Source organism: Schistocerca americana, chromosome 2, assembly GCF_021461395.2.
Source record: "Schistocerca americana isolate TAMUIC-IGC-003095 chromosome 2, iqSchAmer2.1, whole genome shotgun sequence".
Lineage (NCBI taxonomy): Eukaryota > Metazoa > Arthropoda > Insecta > Orthoptera > Acrididae > Schistocerca > Schistocerca americana.
In genome coordinates, this window is record NC_060120.1 from 289541100 (window position 1) to 289567640 (window position 26541).

The 26541-nt window shown below is 38.5% G+C and overlaps 1 protein-coding gene across 3 annotated transcripts in view; it reads right to left on the bottom strand.

The window, feature by feature from the left end:
- Positions 1 to 26541, bottom strand: part of LOC124594333 — a 108985-nt gene that overhangs the window by 61033 nt on the left and 21411 nt on the right. For 2 of the 3 annotated variants that reach the window (XM_047132700.1, XM_047132699.1), the window contains exons 1-3: positions 18957 to 19072; positions 5838 to 6071; positions 3923 to 4036 (exon numbers count right to left, since the gene is read on the bottom strand). In XM_047132700.1, the coding sequence (XP_046988656.1) occupies positions 3923 to 4036; positions 5838 to 6071; positions 18957 to 19035 (427 nt within the window). In that variant the 5' untranslated portion in view covers positions 19036 to 19072. Of the gene's footprint in view, positions 1 to 3922; positions 4037 to 5837; positions 6072 to 18956; positions 19073 to 26541 lie in introns of those variants that run through there. The other variant, XM_047132701.1, reaches the window with a different exon arrangement.

Below are 26541 nucleotides of genomic sequence, written 5' to 3' on the forward strand. Positions count from 1 at the left end.
CAGGTGATGAATATTTATAGGAAGATAAAGAAGAGGCAAATGGAACAAACAGAAGGAAGTCAAGTAGCAGTTAAGAGGAACAACAAGAAAAAATATGTAGCTCTCACTTACAATGGAAGAATTTCAGACAAAATTGAAAGATGCTTTCGTAAATCCGACGTAAAAATAGGGTTCCGAACAAATAACACGTTAAAATTGAAGCTCCGGCATAGAATATGTAATAGTAGGAATAAATTTCAGGATTCAGGTGTATATAAAATCAAATGTAATGACTGCTGTAAACAATATATAGGGCAGACTGGTAGGAACTTTGAAACCAGATTCAGGGAGCACACCTACTCTCAAAACAAAACAGCTTTTGGGGCGCATATGGCTGCGACAAAGCACTCAGTCACGAATATTGAAAACAACTTAGACATCCTGCATAGAGCTCATAAGGGACGGTTTCTTAACATTTTAGAAGAGATCGAAATATACACCCACAAAAATAAAGATCCGGATTTAATCCTCAACGAACAAAGCGAATTCAATCATAACATCTATTTTAGCATTTATGACGACCTACTAAGATGACAACTGGTGCGTATGGAGATCCAGGCCGAGGGATGAGAGATGGTGCGCGGTGGAGAAGCCGGAAGACGCGTGCAACGCCTGGCGTCGTTGACGGGGCCCTCCTGTGCGGCCCTCTTGCCCGCGGCAATGGACAGCAGACGACTGAGCGGACCACGGCACAACACCAAAATGGCAGGAACCACGGAAGCAGACCGTAGAAGAAAACAAGTTCACACCAGCACCATAGATACATAAATCGCCCTATGCCTTTTAGATCATATAAAAATGATAATTTTACTGTTTTTTAATCCTGACAAGTACAGATTTTAGCTTTGACATCTACATATTTTAATTAAATATTTTAATATAAAAAAGATCTACTGAATACAGTATGTGCAAATGGAATGTAACAAATGTACCAGACGCCACCTGTCGGTAATAGTGTTATAATTAATATAAATGACGTGCACTCTGCCAACCAATTTTATGTGACGTAGCATGTGAAAGTTGCTGGATTTGGACGGGTTACTCCTGTAACTGAAATATCAGGTACGTTCTGGTACATTTGATGTTGATTAGATAGGATGAAAAAGATTTGCTTTCGTGAAATAGTAAATTAGTATAATTATTTTTACAGATCTGAAGATGGTTCTGAATGAACCGAAACCGGTCATATGAATAATAAAAAAAAATTTGCAATCAAGACGGATTTTAAGTAACATTATATCAATGATCTGCCCCACTGTGTATCGCAGTCTGTAATCTGCTGTGATGATGATACAACTTCACTTTCTTCACATGATGCCAGCCCAAGCCTTAGTAAGATTTCACAAAAACTCTTGACTCTGCACTGAACTGGTTTGCAGCCAATAAACTTGTCTGTAATCTAGACAAAACTCAAAAGCTTATATTAGGACTGACTATGGAGATGAAAATAAATGTCTCAAACTTTTAGGAACACATGTTAATGCCAAACTCCGTTGGGAAGAACACATGAATCAAGTCTGTAAAAAGATCCCAGAAGTGTCCTACCTCATACGGAAACTGAGATATATGGTCAGTAATAATTATCTAATTCTAAAGGTGGCAGGGGTAAAATACATGGAGCGAAAAGCTATTTACAATTTGCACAGAAACCAGATGGCAGTTATAAGAGTCGAGGGACATGAAAGGGAAGCAGTGGTTGGGAAGGGAGTGAGACAGGGTTGTAGCCTCTCCCCGATGTTATTCAATCTATATATTGAGCAAGCAGTAAAGGAAACAAAAGAAAAATTCGGAGTGGGTATTAAAATTCATGGAGAAGAAGTAAAAACTTTGAGGTTCGCCGATGACATTGTAATTCTGTCAGAGACAGCAAAGGACTTGGAAGAGCATCTGAATGGAATGGACAGTGTCTTGAAAGGAGAGTATAAGATGAACATCAACAAAAGCAAAACGAGGATAATGGAATGTAGTCAAATTAAATCGGGTGATGCTGAGGGAATTAGATTAGGAAATGAGACACTTAAAGTAGTAAAGGAGTTTTGCTATTTAGGGAGTAAAATAACTGATGATGGTCGTAGTAGAGAGGATATAAAATGTAGACTGGCAATGGCAAGGAAATCGTTTCTGAAGAAGAGAAATTTGTTAACATCGAGTATAGATTTAAGCGTCAGGAAGTCGTTTCTGAAAGTATTTGTATGGAGTGTAGCCATGTATGGAAGTGAAACATGGACGATAACTAGTATGGACAAGAAGAGAATAGAAGCTTTTGAAATGTGGTGCGACAGAAGAATGCTGGAGATAAGGTGGGTAGATCACGTAACTAATGAGGAGGTATTGAATAGGATTGGGGAGAAGAGAAGTACAGCACAACTTGACTAGAAGAAGGGATCAGTTGGTAGGACATGTTTTGAGGCATCAAGGGATCACAAATTTAGCACTGGAAGGCAGCGTGGAGGATAAAAATCGTAGAGGGAGACCAAGAGATGAATACACTAAGCAGATTCAGAAGGGTGTAAGTTGCAGTAGGTACTGGGAGATGAAGAAGCTTGCACAGGATAGAGTAGCATGGAGAGTTGCATCAAACCAGTCTCAGGACTGAAGACCACAACAACAACAACACAATTATCTAAATACAGCATATTTTGGGCTCTTTCAGACACACATCTCATACAGCCTTCTCATATGGGACATTCTCCTCATATCAGCAACATTTTAAAAATCCAAAAACAAGTTGTCTGCATATTATGCAAGGCTTGTTCTTAACAGCATTGTTACCCTCTTTTTACCAGGCTTAAGCTACTAACAGTTGTGAATCTATACGTCTATGAGTCTACAGTCTGTCAAGAACAGCATTAAGTAATGTGTTTTAAGGGAAACAATACACAAACATGACACAAAAATAAGGCAAACATTGACATTCCAAGGCACTGGCTAGCTATAACAGGAAACTGTCATAAAGTAAATGCCCTCAAAATTTTTAACAAGCTGCCTCTTACTGCTCAATCCCTGCCATTCGAAACAAAACTGTATGACTGGCTGACAAAAAAACCATTATACAATATGAAAGAGCTCTATGATATGGACAATACTGATGTTAATATTTGAAATTACAGCTGTATATAAGATAGTTAATCTGTACATGAACTATAAAGGTTAACTACAATAATTTAAGTGCGACTGTAACTTGATATTATTAACATAGTACCTGATATTATTAAGAAAGCCTATTCTATGGCAACGAAAGATTCTGAAAGTCTAGAAACAAAGTTTCATCTTTACCGTGAGTTGCAATCTATCCTTTTCATAATTGTTTATATTCCAACCTGGACTTTCCATTGTAACAGTATAGATATAGATGTCAACCTGCTGAACCTTGATGTGTGAATTTCTTTTCTATATCTGTTTGTACTTTCAGTCCCAACTGTTCCTATCTTTATTATCAAGAGATGTTTAATAGCAGCATATATACAATTATAAATACATTCCTATTAATAATGTACACTCTTTTTCACAAGTGTTTTGCTGTTGTGAGTTCTATTATTACTGTTTCCTTTCGTAAAAAATAAGAGACTGGTTTTAAGCTATATGTTACAGATTTCATTCTCATTTAGATGGTTTTTTGCAAACAAAAATTTTCCTAGTTCAGTCTTGTCCTCTTCTCAATAGTCACTCCTCTTATGTGTCACCTAATGCTGAAAAAACTTCTTTATTTGTTGCAACCTGTTTCCACTTACATAATGAATACACATATTTACTGAAACAGTATTTACAATGCTCCAAAAATCGGAACACTGAATGGAGCTCCATATTTTGTTTGTATGGCACAATCAAAATTTGCAAGAAATATGTAAGTTAATGCATTACAATAACATAAGACTCATATTACCATTACTTCCTGCCAAAAGACATATAGCATAGACCTCTGGAAGAATCTTCTCCAGATAAGACGGTCTGAACTGCACTACCAGTTTAGATTTATTGTAATCCACAACCTTCAAACCTGAAAGAAAAGGAATGGTTAAATACAGTAATTAACATTTTAACATGTTAAACATACGGCATCTTTTGATCTTGCAGCATTTAAGTTAATTCTTACAGTTTATAAACGACATTCTTACTATCAAATTCTATGACGGAGGACAGATAATTCTGCAGCACCTATTACAGGTACTATATGCCATATTCATTCACTCATACAATAAATTATAATGATGCTGCAAATGACCTCGAGATACTGGAATGTTTTGGATGGCTTACATAATTCTAAGACAGAGATTTAGAATTAAGATTACAAACTAAATAACATCTTTCAGGTCATGTACGGACTCTGACAAGTCTGGCTTCAGCTGCCAAAGACCGTGGTCACGTTTGTGTGAGTTGTGTGTGTGTGTGTGTGTGTGTGTGTGTGTGTGTGTTTGTGTGTCTTGTGACAGTCTTTTTGTTGTGCTTATCTGAGACTCAGCTTCTTCGCTATATGGTGAGAAGCAACTACCCTTTTCATAATATGAAATGTGTCAGAGAAGCAAATGATTTGTAAGATGAGTTGAACAGAATGGATAGCAACTTAAGAAGAGTTTACAAGATGAACATTAACAAAAGTAAAACAGGTTAACAGAATGTAATTGAGTTAACCCATTAACTGCCAAACTATTTTTCTTCAACCTACATTTATTTTTGGGTTACCTGAGTGACACATAGGCTGGGACAATGAAAGAAAATGCTATACTTTAGACAAACCCCAAATGAGGATCATGGCAGTTAACGGGTTAAGTCAGGTGATGCTGAGAGTATTAGATTAGAAAATGAGACACTGCAAGTTAAAGGAACTATGGGTGGCAAAATAATGGTGATGGCTGAAGTAAAGAGGATATAGGGTCCAGAATGACAATAGCAAGAAAAGTGTTTCTGAAATAGGAAATTTGTGGACACTAAATATAAATTTAATAGTCAGAAAGTGTTTGAAAGTATTTATCTGGAGTGTAGCCTTATATGAAAGTGAAACATTGATTATAAATAGTATTGGCAAGAAGAGGTTTGAAGCTTTTAAAATGTGGTTCTATAGAAGAATGCTGGAGTAGGACGGATAGACCACATAACCAGTGAAGTAGTAGAAGCTGTCAAGTGTGGTTTAAGCTTGGATTGTATGATTGTGAAAGTCCTGATTGGTGAGGGACAGATGGAATTGGAAAAGTTGAAGGTTCTTTGGTAGGCTGGGTGACAGCCCACCATGCCAGTTTTAATGGTCAGGCCATTAGGTGGGATACCACGTGTCAGACAAGATTTCAGAAAGAGAATGTGTGCTTGAAGTGTAAAGGAATACTGCACTGAGAAGGCATTTTGGCTTCCTGATGTAATGGGAGACATATAGTTCAAAGACAATGTATATCCGAAAAAATGAAAATTTTCAAGTTACTCATCTATATCTGCAACAATCTACTCTTCATTTATTGATACCCCATTTTCTCAACAACTCTGGTTTGGGAAATAAATAATTGTTACTCATCTCTCAACAAATGAAATATTATATAGTGCAGAGTTGTCATTATTCCATACTGATTTTTCACCTCAGCGGATCTTATATTCATGGGCTTCTGTTAGAGCTAATATAAGAGATCAGGTATATTACATGGTTCATTTAACTGTTGTTGCTGCCAATTGAATCATATTCTGAAGTTTGTTTATTTTTGTTGTTACATACTGTTCTATGAAAATCGTCAGTTTCAATCCACATATGACACACGCATTCAGCCTCCATACACATTAATGAAATTAGATCAGGCCAAAGGACCACCCGTCATTACCACATAGCATGTGGCACTCCAATTGTTCAAGAAACCGTACATCTGAAAATCTGTGATGCAATCCATCTGCAACTGATAAAGCCTTTGCTTCAGACAGTGCCCCATACTTGCTACCAAAGTTGATTGGTTGGGTAGTGTGAATATCCTTCTGCAATTGCAATTTAATATCGAGCAACTGCTTCCTTCTCTTCAGCAAATCTTGTTTTTGGGAGAATAGGAGATGCTCTCTCCCACCTGGAAACAAGAAAGGAATTCTTGTTAATTAATACTATAACATTGAATAGACGGCACTGTGTGAGTATGTTTATTAAAGTCATAAAAAAACTAATGAACGATTAGTATTCCAAAGTTTTTACTGACCAACATATTTTCAAGTACTTTACATTCTACATTTGTAAAAACATTTTTAAATTACAAACCAGTCAAATAAACACAATTCAAGAACAATTTTAAATAGAAGCCTAAGTTTGATGACAAAGGATCATTCACCCCCAAACTTTCTAAGCTTGTGTGCTACAGTTAAAAATGAAAAAAAAATCAACAGATTTTTTTTCTTTATGTGGTACTGCTGACAGCTTAAATCAATTACAGGAATTTACAACAAATCTGTAAGTTACAATGTACAGTTCAACATCACCACTGAAGGTCTGATGAAAAATTTGTTCTCACTCCTCCCCTCAAGGTGTTAACTACCGTCTCTACAAGACAGCACACAGATTAGTTCTGTTTGTAGTGAGCAGTTGCAACTATATCTACATCCATACTCTGCAAATCACCACAAAGGGCCTGGCAGAGGGAACATTCAACCAGCATTCATTTAGCAGTGATGTGAGATTCCAGTAAGTCATTTAGCTAACTATTCTTCTCACAACAATTTTGCAAGTAACCGCTCCAGAAATATACATACCACAAAAAAAAAAACATTCACCCTGAGCACTTACATTCACTAAATATTCCTCATTCCTCTTGCACAATACTTCGTCAGGCAAACATAAATGACTCATCAGGTATGTACAGATGTGGTGATCCCCACTTTAAAAAAAAAAGGACGAAGAGATAGGTACTTTGAGAAACATGTCTCCCATAATACTTCACGGAGGAAAAGGAAGATAGGCAACGACATCAACAGGGCTTGGGCAGCAAGAGCTTAGAAAGAAATTGGCCAAGCCCTCATCAGAGGAATAATCATGGCCTTTGCTTTAAGCAATTTAGGAACACCATAGAAATCTAAATCTGGATGTCCACATGGGAATTTCAACTGACATTCTTCTGAATATGAGACTATTGTCTTAACCATGGTGCCACACAGTACAGAGCTTCCAAAACCTAGAGTTCAGCAGTGTCTGATCTACATATAATTAGTATAAGAGCATCAGAAAGACAGTTTCATTTGCATACTTCAGTTCATTAATGTCATGTGGAATCTCTTTTTGGGGCAATTCCACACACAGACAAAGTATTCATTGCAGAGATATGACCTTTCCACCCATGAAACTCGCGTAGACAACTATTTTAAAACTAGACATACTAACAACACCCTAACAATAAATTCAGAATTTTTTAAGTTTTGCATGAAGGAACAGTCACAGTTTAAAAACACTAGCAGCATCCATAAACTTAACACTAAGAACCAAAGCAGTACCACATTTCATGCCTTAATTTTATCTTCACACAGAAAGGAGCAAAGTATGCAGCCAGTTGGGTACAGTCTCGAAATAGCTAGAAATTGCACTGGCCAGTCAGTAGGCATCAGGCTCCAACACTAGGCTGCAGTGACAAAATCTGTAACATCTCTGGAACCCTTGGAAAACTCTTCTTCATTTTGCCTTCCTATGTGCAACATCTTACTGGTTTGTCATCGTTTGAGCATAAATGGCAGAAAGTAACAGGGATGTGTGTCTGGAAAGAAGGCAGATGTAGGAACTGGCCGCATACCTGCCCCTCATGCCTTAGCTAAGGTAAGAGGTGCTGCACTGTGTTGATAACACATCTAAGGCAGCACTGGGTGCCTCATGTTGGACGAATGGACAATTTTCTATATCTGGACAACCACATAGGTTGGATGTGTAGGTTAATGGGAGCTACAAGGTTTGGCAAGTAATGGAACCTCTAGAGGAAATAGTAGGCAAGTTGGGAAAGATAGCCAGTGTGCATTCTATGTGTTTCCTGTGAAGTCTCGTTTAAGATGTGACAGAGGCTTTGGCAGTAGCTGTTGAAAGCAGTGAGCCCAGATGTAACCAGGAGGAAATTGTAGCTCGTCTCCACACAAATGGAGTTTGTCATCTGAGTTCTCAGGCCACTCTCGATTCCTATACATGGTTGGCTGAATTGGTGAAGAGAGCTAGCATCGCACTGTACTGGCCATTTAAGTAGTGGCAACATAAGGGAGGAGTAAATAATATGGACTATTTTGAGGTGTGTGGCTGTCGGATACTTTCACCAGCAGTGATTGATGCAACTAAGTTCGCATCTCCACAGTTTCTTGCTACGCTTACCACTGAAATGGTCTAAATGATTAATATTCTCCTTTTAACAGAATGATACTTACTTCTCTTTTCTTGAAGAAACAGGATCATCTTTCATCCCCATGATAAAGAATGCAGTATGATACGGTAATAAATGAGGTCACTTTTATACTTGAAGATTGCAGTTTGTTGTGTTTCCAGGTAGCATTTTCTGGATGAATAATTTAGAAGTAAAAACTGCCTCTCTTTCCAGAAGATATATTACGACAAACTTTTACACAAATACACATACCTCACTCATCAACACGTCCCCCCAGAAGTGTGGACAGGAAAATACAGATAGTTGAAGAGTGAAAACTTTGATATCGGCGTAAGGAAACATTTTCATATGAGAGTACCTCTTAAACCACTTTTTGGCCTGACTGGGGATCCAATCCTTTTATTTGGGACCAAGATTTTATTTATCCCCTCCCCATGTCAGCATTATTTATGTTAAAATTAATGTACATGAAATTTACAAATCTACAAAAGTTCAGTTTACAAGAGATCATGACTCGACAAAGGACATGTTTGAATTAGGAGTCTTTTGCTCCATTATTGAGGCATAACCAACACCTACAGTTCGTGCAGTGACATCTCCACATGCTAAGTGATGTTTGTTGTGAGCATGCCTTGCGGTGCCATCAGTACAACTATGGTGAACAGTTCAGCCTTGGATCTATAACTTTGAACATGATGTCAAATTGCATGTCATTATAGTGACTAGAGGGTACTTTGATGTGTGTGTGGTTAAAAAATTCAATGCCGCGACAGCGAAGCCATAAAGTTCTGTCCATGGTTATACAGACCATGCCATCATCACATATTTCGGTGTGCAAAAAGCCATCTCATATCACCGGCACAACATCGAGAGCTCACCATATTCCAGGTAAGTCCGTAAATTACTTGCTGTAATTCCTCCTCCGTAGTAAATTTCAACGTCCAATGCCACTACAAAGGACACTTGGAACATTTTCATCATTGTAGGGACAAGCAAGTTTGATCACTGCTTCACACGAATGTGTATTCCTCATTTTGTACATGCTACATGTATTATCCATGGACGGTTTTCTTTAAGCCTCTTTTCATTTCACACATGTTAAATAGCCTTTTCACATACAGTTTTCCTAACATGTCTTTATACATGAGTGTAAAAATTCACATCACATACATAAATAAATTAAGACATATTGCAAATTTATGTAAAACATTCTCAGTTTTCTTGCCACGTCAATTCGGGATAAAATCTTGAGCTTTCGATGATAGCCTCCATCGTCATCGTCAGGAGCAACTGACTATCTTCACTGTTGCTGTGATGGCCTTGTATAGCCCGTAGAGGGCTTCTGATTGGTCAGCTTGTGATTGGTCGGCGATTACATACTGTTGTCGCAGGCGGTGTCAATGTCTGCACTGGAAGTGCCACTTCTTCTGTGGGAATGTAAACATTTCAAGGAATGTGTCAGCTGCTTCCCTGCATCGAGCACTCGTTTCCGTGCACCATTCAGGTAATACGCGCTATCATGGTGAAAGTTCTTCTCACTCATTCTTATTTCAACAGTCTCCTTAATAACAGAAACCCAGTATGTGGAGGCATAGGAGAAAATTTTTGTTTTGTCAAACAATATTTTGTGTTTGTTAGTGAGACTGTGTGCTACAATTGCCGATTTTTCTAGTTCTCTGATTTTAACATGCCGTTGGTGTTCTGCATAGCAGCCAGAAACTGTACGAATGGTCTGACCTACATAATTGCTTCCACACTCTCAGGTGATATTATAAATTCCAGGGACGCTGAGGCCAAGACTGTCCTTAACAGGGTGTATCATCTCCTTAATTTGCTTAGGAGGACAAAAAGTCAGTCTTATACACCATCTATGCAGCACTCTTCTTATTTTACTGGATATAGCGCTACAAAAAGGAAGAATTGCAATCAGTGGTTCATCCTGTGAGTGTGCAGCATTTTCCCGTTTCCTTTTCTTGGAGAACACTGCCTTTATATCACACGCACCATAGCCATTCTTTTGGAACACATACTTCAGATGGTCAATTTCGGACTTCAAGTGGTCCTCGTCAGAAACAGTTTTTTCTCTATATACCGATGTGTTCAAAACAGCTCTCTTCTGAACAGGATGATGGAAACTCTGGGCATTAAGACATAAATCGGTATGTGTCGGCCTGTGGTACACAAGTGGCCGAGGCGCCCATCTGCCTGTTGTTGTACTAAAACGTCCAAGAATTACAACCTTCCTTCCTTCTTTCTTTCCTTCCTTCTCCATCTCAACAGTGAACTGGATGTTCAGATGTATGCTGTTCATGTGTTGTTCAAGAGCTTCTGCACTGTGTGGCCAGACCATAAACATATCATCAACATAATGATAAATTAAGAATGGACAGAGAAGAGCCGAATTTAATGCACGTTCCTCAAAATTCTCCATAAAAAAGTTAGACAATAATGGAGAGACGATTGCCATACCATCCGTCATTTCATAAAATTTAGTACCATACAAGAAGTAGGTGGCCATCATCACATGCCGGAGCAACTTTTTAGTTTCAGGAGGAAAAAGTTCTCACAGCATTTTCACAGTGTCCTCCACAGGAACTTTTGTGAACAGTGATACCACATCCAAGCTGACTAAAATGTCATTTGGAGCAAATCTAATCAGTTTAATTTTTTCAATGAACACCTGGAAGTTTTTGATGTGATGTTCACAACATTCGATTAGAGTTGGTTGGTTTGGGGAAGGAGACCAGACAGCGTGGTCATCGGTCTCATCGGATTAGGGAAGGATGCGGAAGGAAGTCGGCCATGCCCTTTCAGAGGGACCATCGAGTTGGTTGGTTTGGGGAAGGAGACCAGACAGCGTGGTCATCGGTCTCATCGGATTAGGGAAGGATGGGGAAGGAAGTCGGCCATGCCCTTTCAGAGGGACCATCCCGACATTTGCCTGGATTGATTTAGGGAAATCACGGAAAACCTAAATCAGGATGGCCGGATGCGGGATTGAACCATCGTCCTTCCGAATGCGAGTCCAGTGTCATTCGATTAGAGAAATCATCAGCTTTGTTAGGTATTTTTTTGTCCTCTTAAGAAAATTAAGGAAATGATGCGCCCTGTTATGGACAGTCTCGGCCTAAGGGTCCCTGGAATTCACAATATCCCCTGTGAATGTGAAAGCAATTATACAGGTCAGAACATTTTTACCATTTCTGACCACTGTGCAGAACACCAACGGCATATTAAAAATAGAGAACTAGAGAAATCAGAAACTGCAGAGCACAGCCTCACTAACAAACATAAAATACTGTTTGATGAAATAAAAATTTTGTCCCATGCCAGGATTCCGTTATTAAGGAAGCTGTTGAAAGAAGAATGAGCAAGAAGAACTTTAACTGTGATAGCGGATATTACCTGAGCGGTGAATGGAAACGACCACTCGATGCAGAGAAGCAGCAGAGACATTCCTTGCAATGTTTACATTCCCATGGAAGCTGAGGTGCCACCAGCACAGACACTGACACCGTCTGCGACAGCAGTACATAATCGCCGACCAATCACAAGCCAACCATTCAGAAGCCATCCAAAAGCTATATAAGGCTACCACAAAGGCAGTGAAGATAGTCAGTTGCTCCTGACGATGATGATGGAGGCTATTGTTGAAAGCTTGAGATTTTATTCCAAATTGACACAGCAAGAAAACCAAGAATGGTTTACATATCAGTGCCATTCGCAAAAGACTTCACTCTCACGATGTAAATTTGCTCCTTATAACTACACATAAATGTCATTTTAATATTATTTGACACATGACAACATTTCAGTGACAAGTTATTTCATAAAAATTCTCATCAAATTTTACAATGAGTTAGTACTCCCTTTACTTTTTAACTTGTGACATAATCTTTGTTTACATGAATAATTTGCAAAACATGTGACACGTCAGGACTGAAAAAACGATATCCATCTATGCAATTCAGTGTACTACTACGGTCACATCTCATTTAACTCAAGCGTTTGTAATTCCAACACAAGCAAGTATAACTACACTTAGCCACGCTTGTCTCAATTCTACCAAAAGGTGGATTATGAATCTACAGGGAGTTATGATAAGGAATAGAACGAAGCATTTATCATCTCCTGCTGAAATCCATCATTTACACATCACATAATAATTGAGCAAATTCTCTGTGAACGATTCTTCGTGTTTTAGGACAAACTATTTATTCAGTGTTTGCAGCACTGTAGATAAAATTCTAATTTCATTATGTCATACTAGTTTATTAATGTCATTTGCTTAAAAGTACCTGTAATGATTGTTCTTCAGTGTACTTAATTTATACTTTTCTCTGAGGGATACAGCTCTTATGTGTAAATACTTTGCTGCAAAGGTTGTGTCAAAAAGAAATGTTCATGGGAGGACATTCAGATAAGCCGTTATCACATGTAATTGTGTCTTGGACACTTGTATTCAACAATCATATAATGTTACCTGCATTCTTCAACGCACGGTCCGACCCCTTATTTTTCATTCTTTGGTAGTACAGGGCCTCGATTGCATTTCACAACATTTTACATATATAACTTCTTTATATTCATGCATTAGATTCACATTATCACAGTCGTACACATATTTGTATATAAACAATTACTCAAACTGCAGTTTGCACCATTTCTTTTGGTACCAGCTACCTAAATTCTCTTTCTTCTCAAGATGTGACCTAGCATTGTTCCTTGTAAAAAAAATTTAATATTCATTTATCAACTAAACAAGTAGTTGCACCAAGGCCAATCAACATATCATTCACACTTTTAACATACATATTTTCATTCAGTATGCAATTGTTCTTAGTTCATTATTTTTCTGACCGGTTCTCAGAATATAACTCTGTTTGTGTGAGAGCAAATATTAACAGCATGTCTATCACTTTGACTTACCTTTTCGGTCTCTTCCATATTCATACAATGAGTTCATTACCCCTTCTCAAAGCTTATTCAGAGCATGAGCACATCCCAAGAATTATTCATTCTGTCATGGTATGCACAGATTTCCTGTACTTTAGTGCTTAGTTTACTTTTATATAGCTATAATGTAGATTTTTGTCTATACGTTGTAAAATAACATCTTAAATAACTAATGAGTAACCTTATTTTTATTTATACACAAATAAATAACACGAGAGAAAATTATCCTAAAACTAAGTGAACATCTTTCATAATTTATAGTGAAATATTTCTACACTTAAGCATGACAACTTCATAGTTGGTTTAACCTCTTGTCAAACCCAGTCAACATACAAATTACTTTCGATCTTTGTGTGGATAAAGGCCCTTGTCCATTCCATTTATGGGGTAATCTAGTCTATTTGATCCTGGACGAGGGACTTACGTAATTACAAATGGATCAGTGTGTACGAGTTGCCATCTCCAGTTAAGTTTTCCATGTTTGGGTCATTTGCAGTAATACTTCTTGTCCTACGTGGAATTGTATGGTGTGCCCTAATCTTTAGTCATAAGACTTTTTTCCCTGCTCATCCTTTTCTCCTAGGTTAATCAAGGTTTGGCGTATTTTTTCTTCAAATAACGTATCTCCCTTAGATACTTTAGGGAGTGATTTTTCTCATTCATCCATTTCTCATTTCTCAAACATTAATTCAGTTGGTGTCAAACCTGTCAAAGTATGTGGCAAGTTATTAATGATTTGCTGAAATCCATTTTGTATGTTTCTGTGGTTTGTAGCAGCATATAAATCTATTAAATTTCTTAAACACCCTTTCTACAGAGCTTGCTTCGGAGTGGAATCATGATACCAGCATGTGTTTAATTATTTGTGGTCCTGAATTCTTTCCATCTGTTACCTATGAAGTACGATGCATTATCAGTAACAGTATCTGTGGCTTCCCTACTCTCACGAGAAAGCCGTCTGTAATTCTAATAACAGAACCAGCTGTCACTGTCCTCAATGAATACAATTTAACATACTTGGAAAAAATGCCATATAAGGCAATTACATAATTAATGCCTGCTTTTCCTTTTGGAAAAGGACCAGCAACATCCAATGCTACTAATTCTAAGTGTCTTGTGGGACCTATTGGATGCAGTTTAATTGATTTTAATTTGTTGGATTGTTTAGTATCCTGACAAATAGTACATTTTCGAATTATTATCATCATCTCCTTCACATAGTTTGAGTCTTATTTTTTACCAGCATGGATCTACTTCTTGCAATTGCTCCAGGCTATTGGACGATTTTACATAATATGGTTAGTGTGTTTTGTCTTGCATAAGTATGACACGGATTTATCATATTTAGTGAGTTCTAAAACTTCATTTAGCCCTTGGGGTAGCCTCCACAAGGTGTCAGCAATTACATTTTGTTTACCTTTGATTACACTACATAAAAACTGAATTACTGCAACTAAGACACCATCTGGCTATTCATCTGTGCAGCAATTTGCATGTCAAGAGAAAGGAATGCGTTTGGTGGTCACAATAGAGTTTGGTGCATTTTCCCTACAAATAATATTTGAATTTCTTAAAAGCCCCCACTGCAGAGAGAACTTCGTGCTCCATTACTGAATATGACTGCTCACATTCACTAAGAGTTCTGCGAGCAAAACTAATTATCCTGGGTGTTTGTTGTCCATATATCTCAGTGATCTGGAATAGGCACGCACTCAGGCCTGTGAAGATGCATCAGTCGTTAAACAAAACCCTTATGACATGTCTGGGTGATGCAATATATTTACACAGAGTAAAGCTTCTTTTATGTTTTTGAAGTTGGTTGGAGACTCACTGATCCACATCCATGGGTTATTCTTCCATAACAAGTTTAACGTGACATTGCTGTTCAGCAACTGGTCAGCAATAAATTTTCTAAAGAAAGATACTAAGCTTTGAGTTGGGGGGGAGGGGAGGGGGGGGGGGAGGGGGGAGTCTGATAGCATCTAGTTTCCCTGGCTCTTGCGAAATACATTTTTGAGTTTTTTTTCTGAGGTGGGGCAATATGTCTGACTGCATCTAGTTTCCCTGGGTCTGGGAAAATACCTTCGAGTGATATTATGTGTCCTAGGAATTTGACATTTTCCTTCCCATATTCAGACTTCTTTAAATTTGCTGTAACACCGTATTCTGAGAATCCGTATAAGTACTTGCCCCAAAAATCACAAATTCTCTTCCCGCATAGGTGTTGCTATTAGCGAGTCATCCAAGCAGACAGTGACATTATTAAGGAGTTCTGGACCTAAAACTTTGTCTCACACAGGAATGAAAACACTTCCACTCACATTTAACCAAAAGCCACGACACAAAATTCACAGCTTCTGCCTCCAGATAAAGACTGTGTATTTCCTACTGACCTCATAGAGAGCTACCTGCCAATACGAACTTTAAATCAATTGTGGTAAGGCATTTGACTTTACGGAACTTCAGTAACTGTTCTTCTAAGTTGTTGGGACATGTCCTAAAAAGGAACAATGATCTTGTTTATATTCCGTGCATCAAGTACAAACCTGACACTACCATCAGATTTGGCAATAGCTAAAATCAGATTACAATCTGGCAAGTATGAGCACTGTACGGCTCCACAATCTCTCATCCTCTCAATTCCTTTCCTCACTGCCTCCTCCTTGGACCATGGTACAGGACATTATGAAAAACAGAATGTTTTGTAAAGCTAAACATCCATTTCATATGTGTAACCTTTTATTACTCCTGGGAGCTTTTCAAATACATGCTCATACTGTAGTATTAATTCCTGTAGCTCCTCTTAGTGGTCTTCCAACAAACAAACTGATTCACTTATGTTTGCTTGTATTACTGCTACATCTATACTTCCTTCATGTAGCTGTTTGTCTTTTTGTGCATTGCGCAACAATGCATCTGTATAAGACATTTGCACTCTAATGTCTATATTTAGCAGAGGTTTGTTTTCTATTGTACCTTTTTTGATTAAATCTACTGATAACCTTTGTTTGTTAATTGTAAAGAAAAACTCTTCTTGTCCTATATCAATCTGTACCTTGTATTGATGGAAAGTATCCACGTCAATAAGACAATTAACTACAAGTTTTTCCACCACTAGAAAAATGCATTTTAAAAAAACTTTTCCAATAGCAATGGGTATTAATGCTTGAAGTCTCACCCCTTCTGATTTGTTGTTCTGCTGGTCCTAGTTACCAGGAGGAGGACTGCCTGGTGGTTCTTGCCAATTATTATACTGGTTATTACAACCCACCAAGGTTACATTTTGAATCTGTTGTCCAAAACCCCTTTGTTCAGTATAAGCTGGTCCATTTTTATTAGGTTTATGGTTTCCTTTAAAACCTCATTTGTCTCCTTGATTCCCAGTTACTTCTTGTGTGATTATTATTACGCAAGTGGTAAGAGTGCCCACTGTTACTACTTTGCGAATAGTTATTTCACGGATGTTTACTTCGCACATTATTGTTCTGGGTTTGTAACCACCCTCTTCATAAATTGAGGGCAATCGAATCCAGAATGGATAAAAGTATTCTACATCATTCTCAGGTATTGTGATTAATTTTTCCTTGCTTTGTGGTGGTGAGTGACTTCCGAGTATTTTTAGTACATCCACGTGAGAGACTGGATTTGTCCAATATCTTGTTTTGTCTACATGTTTTTTCAAAATATTTCTGTAGGCCCCATGTTTAATGATGAATGGTACTGGGTTAAATAACTCCCGCCTTAGCCTCTCTTCCTCTGCTATGTACCAGAACTTGTCCAAGAAGGCACTCTCAAACTGTTCATGACACTGCTCGGCCATATCAGTTGCCCGTAATAAAGCATCACCCCACAACGAACTTCATCTTCCGTGCCTCAGTCCAGTTGCATGGTAACACATTATGGAAGGCTCTGGTGAATACCACAGGGTGCGTCTTTTACCCTCTGTAGTAAAAATAAGAAACTATGCTGTAGTAACCCCTTGTCAGCTAGAAGAACAGACAGGCAGGAGGTGCAGTCTGATACTGCCATTGCATTGTTCAGCTGCATGTGGGTATACTCTGTGTACACCAGTGCAACTAGTATTGACATTGGTAGTGCCTCCTGAATTTTATGCTCTCCTTCCTCTCCACCTGAGCGGCCAGCGGTAAACAACAGATACGTATGGCAACTTTCTAATCCGCCAGACTGCACTTGATTGCTAGTGATTAGTGGCTCCTTTGTGATGTCAGTACCACTAGTTAAACTGTTAGGTAATTTTTCTTCTGCTGCTTTTAAGCATGATTTGGTCCCGGCAATTAGTTCCTTACCTCTTCGAGCCCTTCCACATTGCTCTTGTGCTCTTGCACCACGTTCTTTGCTAATGTCGTATCCTTATCTAGTAATCCTGATTCGGCTCTCTCCATTAAGTTCTTTACATCCTTATCAATTCTTTCTTGGGTTTTCTTTACAAACTTACTGCTCAATTTTAAATTATTCATTCTTACAAACAGTTCCTATACTTACTCAGGCAAATCTTTATATATTGTTTGCGGCTTGGTAATAGTATTTTGCATCTCCTTTACACTTTTAGCAATTTCTGATTGAGTCACCTGCATTTCAATCTGTGTGTCGCTCATGTTTTTCACCTTACCTGTCACTTCCCCCTATGCTGTGTCAACATCCAATATCTTTTTATCTAACTTATCTTATTCCCTGAGACAGATCTGTGAACAGCTCCACCTTTAATTCTTTTCCCTTTTCGGACAACTTACATGTAAAATCATTTGACAGGTCAGTGCACAATGTTTTACTTACGTCATAAAATTTTTGCATTTGTTGATTTGAAAGTTCCTAAAATTTTTGTGTCACAATTGCTTCAAATCTTTAAATGTTTGTGTTTGCTGGTTTGAAGAATCATTGACTTTTGTGTTAAATTATTAAATTTTTGTGTTAGATCACTAAAGTTTTCAGTTTGTTCATTAAATTTTTGTGTTTGTTCACTCCTAAATTCATTAAGAGTTTTCATCATCCCTTGCTTAAGTTGCATCAACATTGGGGTACCTTTTCAACACCTACAGGTCTGTTTTGGCTGATGTGGAAATTTTAGATCTACTAGAATTTTCTCTACCGCGCCTTTCACTAGCCTCATGTGAAAAACTGCTTCCCAGTGATCTTCGTGAATTTATTTCATCTGCCATAAATAACCTCTGTCATTAATCACATTGCTATCCACAATAATAACTGAGCTTAAATAATACTCGCCACTGTCGTCTCTCTCATCGACATTTTCACACTCAGTATCGTTTGTCATCGCATTAGTTGAAGTGACATTTTGTGCTTGTACATTAATTACTGACTTGTCGACAATGGTTTCATTTGCTTTATCCATTTCTGTCCTTGTGGTTTTCTAATTGCAAAATTTTAAAATGAATATGCTTTTCTTCATTACTCTGAGAAATTTGCTAAATTATCCTGTGATGTGTTGCAAACATATGATGCAACTCATTGTTGCCACACTTACACTTATTCAAAATTCCCAGTCAAAAATTGTTTTTAATAAATACTAATATTATAATGCTCCAATTTTTTAGGATGGGAGGGGAAGGTACTACAACTATTAGATACGAGCGAGGCGCCATCAAGTGCAGCTATGCAAGCTATAAGTTAGTGTCTTCCCACCTTCTCGATGGGTTTCGCAATTTCTATTTCTGGTAGTTTCCAAACAAATTTTATTCTCAGTCCATGCATATCCTTTCATAATCCTTCCCTCTTTCTTTTGGCAATATTACTCATTTCATGCAACAAAGAAATGAAAAGATAATTAAAACACTGGAAATTTTTACCACATTTTATATATTGTAATTACTTCAATTATCTATACCTAGCACCATCCTTTTTATGGTCGCCAGTTATACTGCTCAATTAAGTACCAGCCACGTAAAAGAGGTTCGCATAACATGGAGGTGTGTGACTGGCAGATACTTTCAACAGCATTGATTCATGCTTCTAAGTTTGCACCTCCACAGTTTATTGCTACGATTATCACTGAAACAGTCTAATTTATTAATATATTAATTCTTTTTTTAACAGCTACTTACATCTTTTTTCTTGAAGAAAAGGGAACTTCTTCCACCCTTGTGATAAAGAATGCAGTATCATACAATCATAAATCAGGTCGCCGTTAGACTTGAAGATTGCATGTTGCTGTGCTTCCAGGTATCATTTTCTGGATGACAATTTAAAAATGAAAGAAACTGCCTCCCTTTCTAGAAGACATATATTGTAAAACCCTTTAACAAATACAAACAGCTCACACACGCAACACGCCCACCCAGAATCACAGACCGGAAGGGACAGCCTTGAAGAGTAAACATTAGAATGAAGATACATGTTCACCTTTCATTTCTTACATCTCTCTTATTGGTGTGGGTATGTTTATATTGCATCTTTGTCATGCAGTGTTCCGATACTTATTAAATGACATATGCTTTATGGGTAAACCAAAATAAGATCTCTATCACAGCACACAGAGTGGAAGCTCAGCTCACTATCTGCAGCATAGTACCCAGAATCAATTGTGGTTCTCTGGTTCGGAGGCAAGTGGAAGGTCAAAAACAGAGGCTCAGATGATTATGCAGCAATCTCAGATGTGAACTTCTCAACCTCTGCTATCTGACAACAAATTGTAGGGCTCCCCTCAATAGTCAGGCACGCACTGACAGAGCAGCTGGTGGGTAGCAGAGTATCTGTGGTGCATACTTTAAAAAAAACGCACGTTTTATATATCAATGTTAAATTACCTTTAATCAATGGAGAAAGATTAGCCACATTACTCTTGGAAATGAACTTCTGTCATTGTAGATCACAAAACAGAAAGATTAATGTGGTACATCTACATGGATACTCTGCAAATCACACTTAAATGCCTGGCAGAGGATTCATCAAACAACCTTCACAATAATTGTCTATTATTCCACTCTAGAACAGCATGCGGAAAAAACGAACACCACTTCCTTTCCATGTGAGTTCTGATTTCCCTCATTTTATCATAATGACTGTTTCTCTCTAATGTAGGTTGGCGTCAACAATATATTTTTGCATTTGGAGGGGAAAGTTGGTGATAAAAACTTTGTGAGAAGATCCTGCCACAACGAGAAATGCCTTTGTTTTAATGGCGTCTACCCCAAATCCTGTATCATGTCTGTGACACTCTTTCCTGTTTTTCTTGATAATACACAACATGCTACTCTTCTCTGAACTTTTTCAATGTACACCATTAATCCTATCTGGTACGAATCCCACACCTGCAGCAGTACTTCAAAAAGAGGACGGATAGGCATAGTGTGGGCAATCTCTTTCGTTGATCTGTAGCATCATCTAAATGTTCCACCAATAAATCACAGTCTTTGGTTTGCCACAGTCTTTGGTTTACCTTCCCCACATTTTCTGTGTGTTCTTTCCACTTTAAGTTTTTTGTAATTGTAATTCCTACAGATAAATCATTTTGTGTGTGTGTGTGGGGGGGGGGGGGGGGGGGGTGTTCTGCTGCCACTTGGTGAGTAAATTTGTTATCTATCCATTTATATTAGGTATTTCGTTGAATTTACGGGCTTTAGATGTGATTGATTCAATGTGTAACTGAAGTTTAACTTATTTCTTTTAGCACTCATGTGGATAACCCCCAACTTTTCATTATTTAGGGTCAATTGCCAATTTTTGTACCATACAGATATCTTTTCTAAACCATTTTGCAATTTGTTTAGATCTTCCAATGACTTTACTAGGATGATAAATGATAGCATCTGCAAACATCCTAAGAAGACAGCTCAAATTGTCTCCTAAATAGTTTATATGGACAAGGAACAGCCAAGGGCCTATAACACTATCATGAGGTACACCAGAAATTGCTTCTGTTTTACTTGATGACTTTCCCTCAATTACTACAAACTGTGATCTCTCTGACAGGAAATCATGAATCCAGTTGCATTACTGAGACAAAAGTCCATAAGCACGTAATTTGATTACAATCCACCTGTGAGGTACAGTGTCAAAAGTCTTCTCAAAATCTAGAAACACACAATCAATTTGAAATCCCTTGTCAATAGCTCTCAACACTTCGTGTGAGTAAGGAGTTAATTGTGTTTCACAAGAAACATGTTTTCTAAATCTGTGTTGACTGTTTGTAAATAGACCGTTCTCTTCAAAGTAATTCATAATGTTCAAACATAATGTATGTTCTAAAATCCTGCCGCATATTGACATTAATGGTGTTGTTGTTGTGGTCTTCGTCCAGAGACTGGTTTGATGTAGCTCTCCATGCTACCCTATCCTGTGCAAGCTTCTTCATCTCCAAGTACCTACTGAAACCTACATCCTTCTGAATCTGCTTAGTGTATTCATCTCTTGGTCTCCCTCAATGATTTTTACCCTCCATGCTGCCCTCCAATACTAAATTGGTGATCCCTTGATGCCTCAGAACATGACCCACCAACTGATATTAATGATACGGCCCTGTAATTTAGTTAATTACTGCTATTGCCTTTCTTGGTTATTGGTGTGATCTGTGCAACTTCCCAGTCTTTGGGTATGGATCTTCCGTCGAGCAAGCGGTTGCATTTGATTGTACGTAAGTATGGAGCTACTGCATCAGCATCCTCTCAAAGGAACCTAACTGGTACACAGTACAAACCGGAAGACTTGCTTTTATTAAGTGATTTACATTGCTTCACTACTCCAAGGACATCTATTTCTAAGTTACCCATGTTGGCAACTGTTCTTGATTCAAATTCTGGAATATTTACTAGGAAGTGACCGGCATCACAGGTTTCAGGGATGCGAGATAATGCCGGAGTGATTGTAGGACCCTCTTTACTGCAATGGATGTCACAGCAAATTGGAGCAGCCTCAGTTGCAGGCATCTGATGCAATGTCAATCAGCAGGGCAATGCAGCACGACGTGTGTGCTTGGTCATCAGGCACCAGCCATACACTGCATTTAGCACCATAGCATCAGCCGCCATCTGACTCCTGCCAGAGAGCAGAGGGTCAAATCCCACGCAAAGCACTCTCCGCATCACCACAGTGAACGCATGCGGAGCTGAGAAGCTATTCTACATGTACACAAATACTCTGCAAATAACACTTAACAGCCTGGAAGGCACTTTGTCAAACCCCTTTCACAGTAATTCTATATTATTCCACTCTCAAACAGCAAGCAGAAAAAAACCAAACATCTATATATTTCCGTGCGAGCTCTGAATTCACTTATGATAATTTTATCCTGTATAGTTCAGCGTCAACAAAATATTCTCACATTCTGAGGAGATCGTTGGTGATTGAAATTTCGTAACAAGATCCTGCCGCAATGAGAAATGCCTTTGTTTTAACGGTGTTCACCCCAAATCCTGTATCATATCTGTGACACGTTTCCCCATTTCTCAATTATACATAATGTGCTACCCTTCTTTGAACTTTTCAGTGCACTCTGTTAATCTTATCTGGTAAGGATCCCATACCATGCAGCAGTACTCCAAAAAAGGACAGACAAGCGTACTGTAGTAAGTCTGTTTAACAGACCTGTTGCATCTTCTAAATGTTCTGCCAATAAAATACAGTCTTTGGTTCACCATGCCACAACATTTTCTATTTTTTAGGTTTGATTGATTTATCATGTAACAAAAACTTAATGGCTTCCTTTTAGCACTCATCTGGATGACCTCCCACTTTTCATTATTTAGGATCAATTGCCAATTTTTGCACCATACAGATATCTTATCTGAAATGTTTTGCAATTTCTTTGATTTTCTGATGACTTTATTAGACGATTAACGACAGCATCATCTGCAAACTGCCTAAGGTAGCTACTCAGTTTGTCTCACAAATAGTTTATACAGATAAGGAACAGTAGAGGAGCTAAAACATACCTTGGGAAATGACAGAATTCACTTCTGTTTTATTCATTGACTTTCCACCTATTATTACAAACTGTGACCTCTCTGACAGGAAATCGCAAATCCAGTCACATAACTGAGAAGACATTCCGTAAGCATGTGATGTGATTACAAGCTGCTTGTGAGGTACAGTGTCAAAAGACTTCTGGAAATCTAGAAATACACAATCAATTTGAAATCCTTTGTCAATAGCCCTTCACACTTCATGTGAACAAAACGCTAGTTAATTTTACCAGAATGATGTTTTCTAAATCCATACTGACTGTGTCAATTCACCTTTCTCTTCAAGGTAATTCATAATGTTTGAACACAATGTACGTTTCAAAATCTTGCTGCACATTGATGTTAATGATATGGCCCTATAATTTAGTGGATAACTGCCTTTCTTAAATGTTGGTGTGACATGCGCAACTTTCCAGTCTTTGGATATGGATCTTTCCAAGCGAGCGGTTGTATGTGATGTTATGTATGGAGCTATTGTATCAACATACTATGAAAGGAACCTAACTGGTATACAGCCTGGACCAGAAGACTAGCTTTTATCACGATTTAAGTTGCTTCACTACTCCAAGGATATCTACTTCTAAGTTACTCATGTTAGCAGCTGTCATCTTTGGCTATTCCAGGCACCATCGAGAGCACGCTGCTGATCGAGAGTTAGCACGCTGCTGATGTCACAACAGTGGCCTACAGTGGCCACCAGCAACCCATGGGCGAGCTGTCAGCAACACAGAAGACCTACACAGCATTCTCTCACCACGATGGAAGCTGCCACCTGTATGTTAGTGCCGGCCAGTGTCAACAAAATGAGGTATGTTTTGCCCTGTTGAGCTACGACGAAGCATGTACGGTGACTGTATAAAGCATTCCTTACTGTCAGCAGGATTTCCACTGGGCCCACCAGTCCATCAGCATAGTCAGTCATCTCACCAAGTGCAACTGCACTTTTCGGAGTGGTATTGGCAGGGGTTCGTCGAGGTCATCACCACGCCATTTGGTGGCAGAGCTAGCGACAAAACCTACAGTGTCATCTGTGGATGAAAAAGATGACTTGATGACTGCAGGGGTGCAGTTTCATCAACGCCTGGTGGGGTAAGTGCAATCTCTTTGTTTTATTTTTAAGTTCAGCAGATGACAGGTGAACTCAGACGGATGAGGAGAATTAAACATAAGTGCTATTTTTCACCTGGTTGATATGGACAAGGTGGGTGTCATGAGGAAGAAATGTGACTCATTGTCTAGTAGTACAAGCTGTCAACCATTAGTAGTGATTCAGAAGGTGAAACTAGGTTTGCTCATTGCTCTGATGTGTAGCAGTGAATTTTGCTACTCAGGTGAGAGTAGTTAAGTGACAGTAAGAAATAATCTGATAGTATTATGGTTAAATGTTTTTGTAACTTGATTTTGTTTGGTGCAGAACTAGGAATATGGCTCAGCATTTACGCACGTAAGGTAGTGATAATCTACGATAATGGTATGTTTAAATAGTTTTTTCTTGTTTATTATTGTGTAATTGATGAGAAGTAATCATGCCATGATCAGTTCCACAGGGATTTCAATACTGCAAGGAGCTATCACAGAGGAGGTATTGAGAATTTTAAGAGGTGAAGTAGGTAAGTTGCTGGCAGAGAAAATAGAGCAGCCTAAGAGTTAGAAGCACTTGATCCTGAGGTGAATGAAACAGCTTTTCACAAAGCTCCGGAGTATAGGGAAAAGATGCAGAGAGAACATGAGAATTGGATATTGGAGAATGGGCCTCAGGATGTGAGGAATATGTTGATTATGGAAAGAATGGGAAAAAGGAAAAGGGGAGGAAGCAGAGAGGAGGTAAAAGGAGAAAGCTGAAAGGCAGAGGAACAGGCTTGTGGATAGTTTACAGAGAATGGAAAAAAGGAAAAGGATAGTAAGTAGAGAGGAGGGAGAAGGAGAAAGCTGAAAGGGAGAAGAACATGCTTGAAGATAGTTTAGTGAAAACAGAAAAAAGGAAAAGGACAGGAAGCAGAGAGGTGGAATGAGCAGGAAGCTGAAAGGGAGAGGAACAGGATTGTGGATAGCTTACCTAATCAGACAGTGACGAAACACATGTTTCTAAGAATTTACATGAGGCACAGAATAATGACATTACTGAAGTTAGGATGAGTAATGTAGAAGTACTGGCTCTGATAATCAGTGGAATTGTGGAGTCTGAGGCAGTTCAGATTGTATCACGAGTGCAAGTACTGGGTCACAGCCTTGCAGAGCAAGCAGCTAATGTGTGCTGTGAACTGTTTACAGCACAGCCGAAGTCAGATGTAAACAATGAGTATGGGGTGGGTGAGGGGTACAACGTGAGTCCAAAAGTAAACATTCTGACTGAACATCATGCCAAAGTTAACACACAGTGACAGAAAGCTGTTGCCAGCGAAAAGCAATTTCAAGGTGTGTCTACCGCACAAAACAAACCTGTCAAACCATGTACAAATAGATTGGGTAATTCATATGGTATAGTGCCAGAAGACACCAGGAAGTTGTTTTGGGCATGCAGGAGGAATGGAAAATAAAGCACTTCACGGAGAATATGGTCTGTAATGAGTGCTACAGTGGGAGGAACAGGTGGGACTACTTGTCAAAGCTTTGTAAATTGTAGTCATGTATGTGGTACTCTCATGAGGATAGGTTTTGCAATATGTTATCTTGGAAAGCATAAAAAGAACTACTGTTGCAAAGATCAAGTTCCAAAAGTACTGCAAAATAAAGGATTAAAAAACCACCCAGTAGACAGAAGAGATGCCAAGTGTAAGAGTTTACTGAAGCCAAACTATGTTTTGTTGAAGTTGATATGTGTGTCATATTTGTTTGTAAGTGTGGAATGGAGAGTTTCTGCGTACATAAGCATGGCAAGGGGCCTAGCAGTGAAATATGTTTCGTAATATTTGAGTTACTGAGTGGGGCAAGGGACCTTTTAAGCAGTACAAGCGAGAAACAAGAAATTTGTTTATGTTGCTTTTAAAGATTAACGTAGTAAACATATAGCAGTTAAGAATAGCCAACCTGCTAGTATGTACTTGTTTTACAGATTAAGGGTAAAAGTTATTTCAATACAGAACCGGGACAACACAAGACATGAGGGAACAGGTCTTTTCTGTGAATGTCAGTGTAGTGTCGCTACCCAGTCTTTTAGTAAAAGTAATAAAAAGTACTGAGAAAGCCACTGTGAAGTATTGCATTAGCAGCTGCAGGCTGGTGGCCACAATGTGGTGACACATGGGCTAGCTACACTTGGCACAGAGGTGATAACCAGTGCAGGGCAAGTCTTTTGTTATGGGTGACATGAC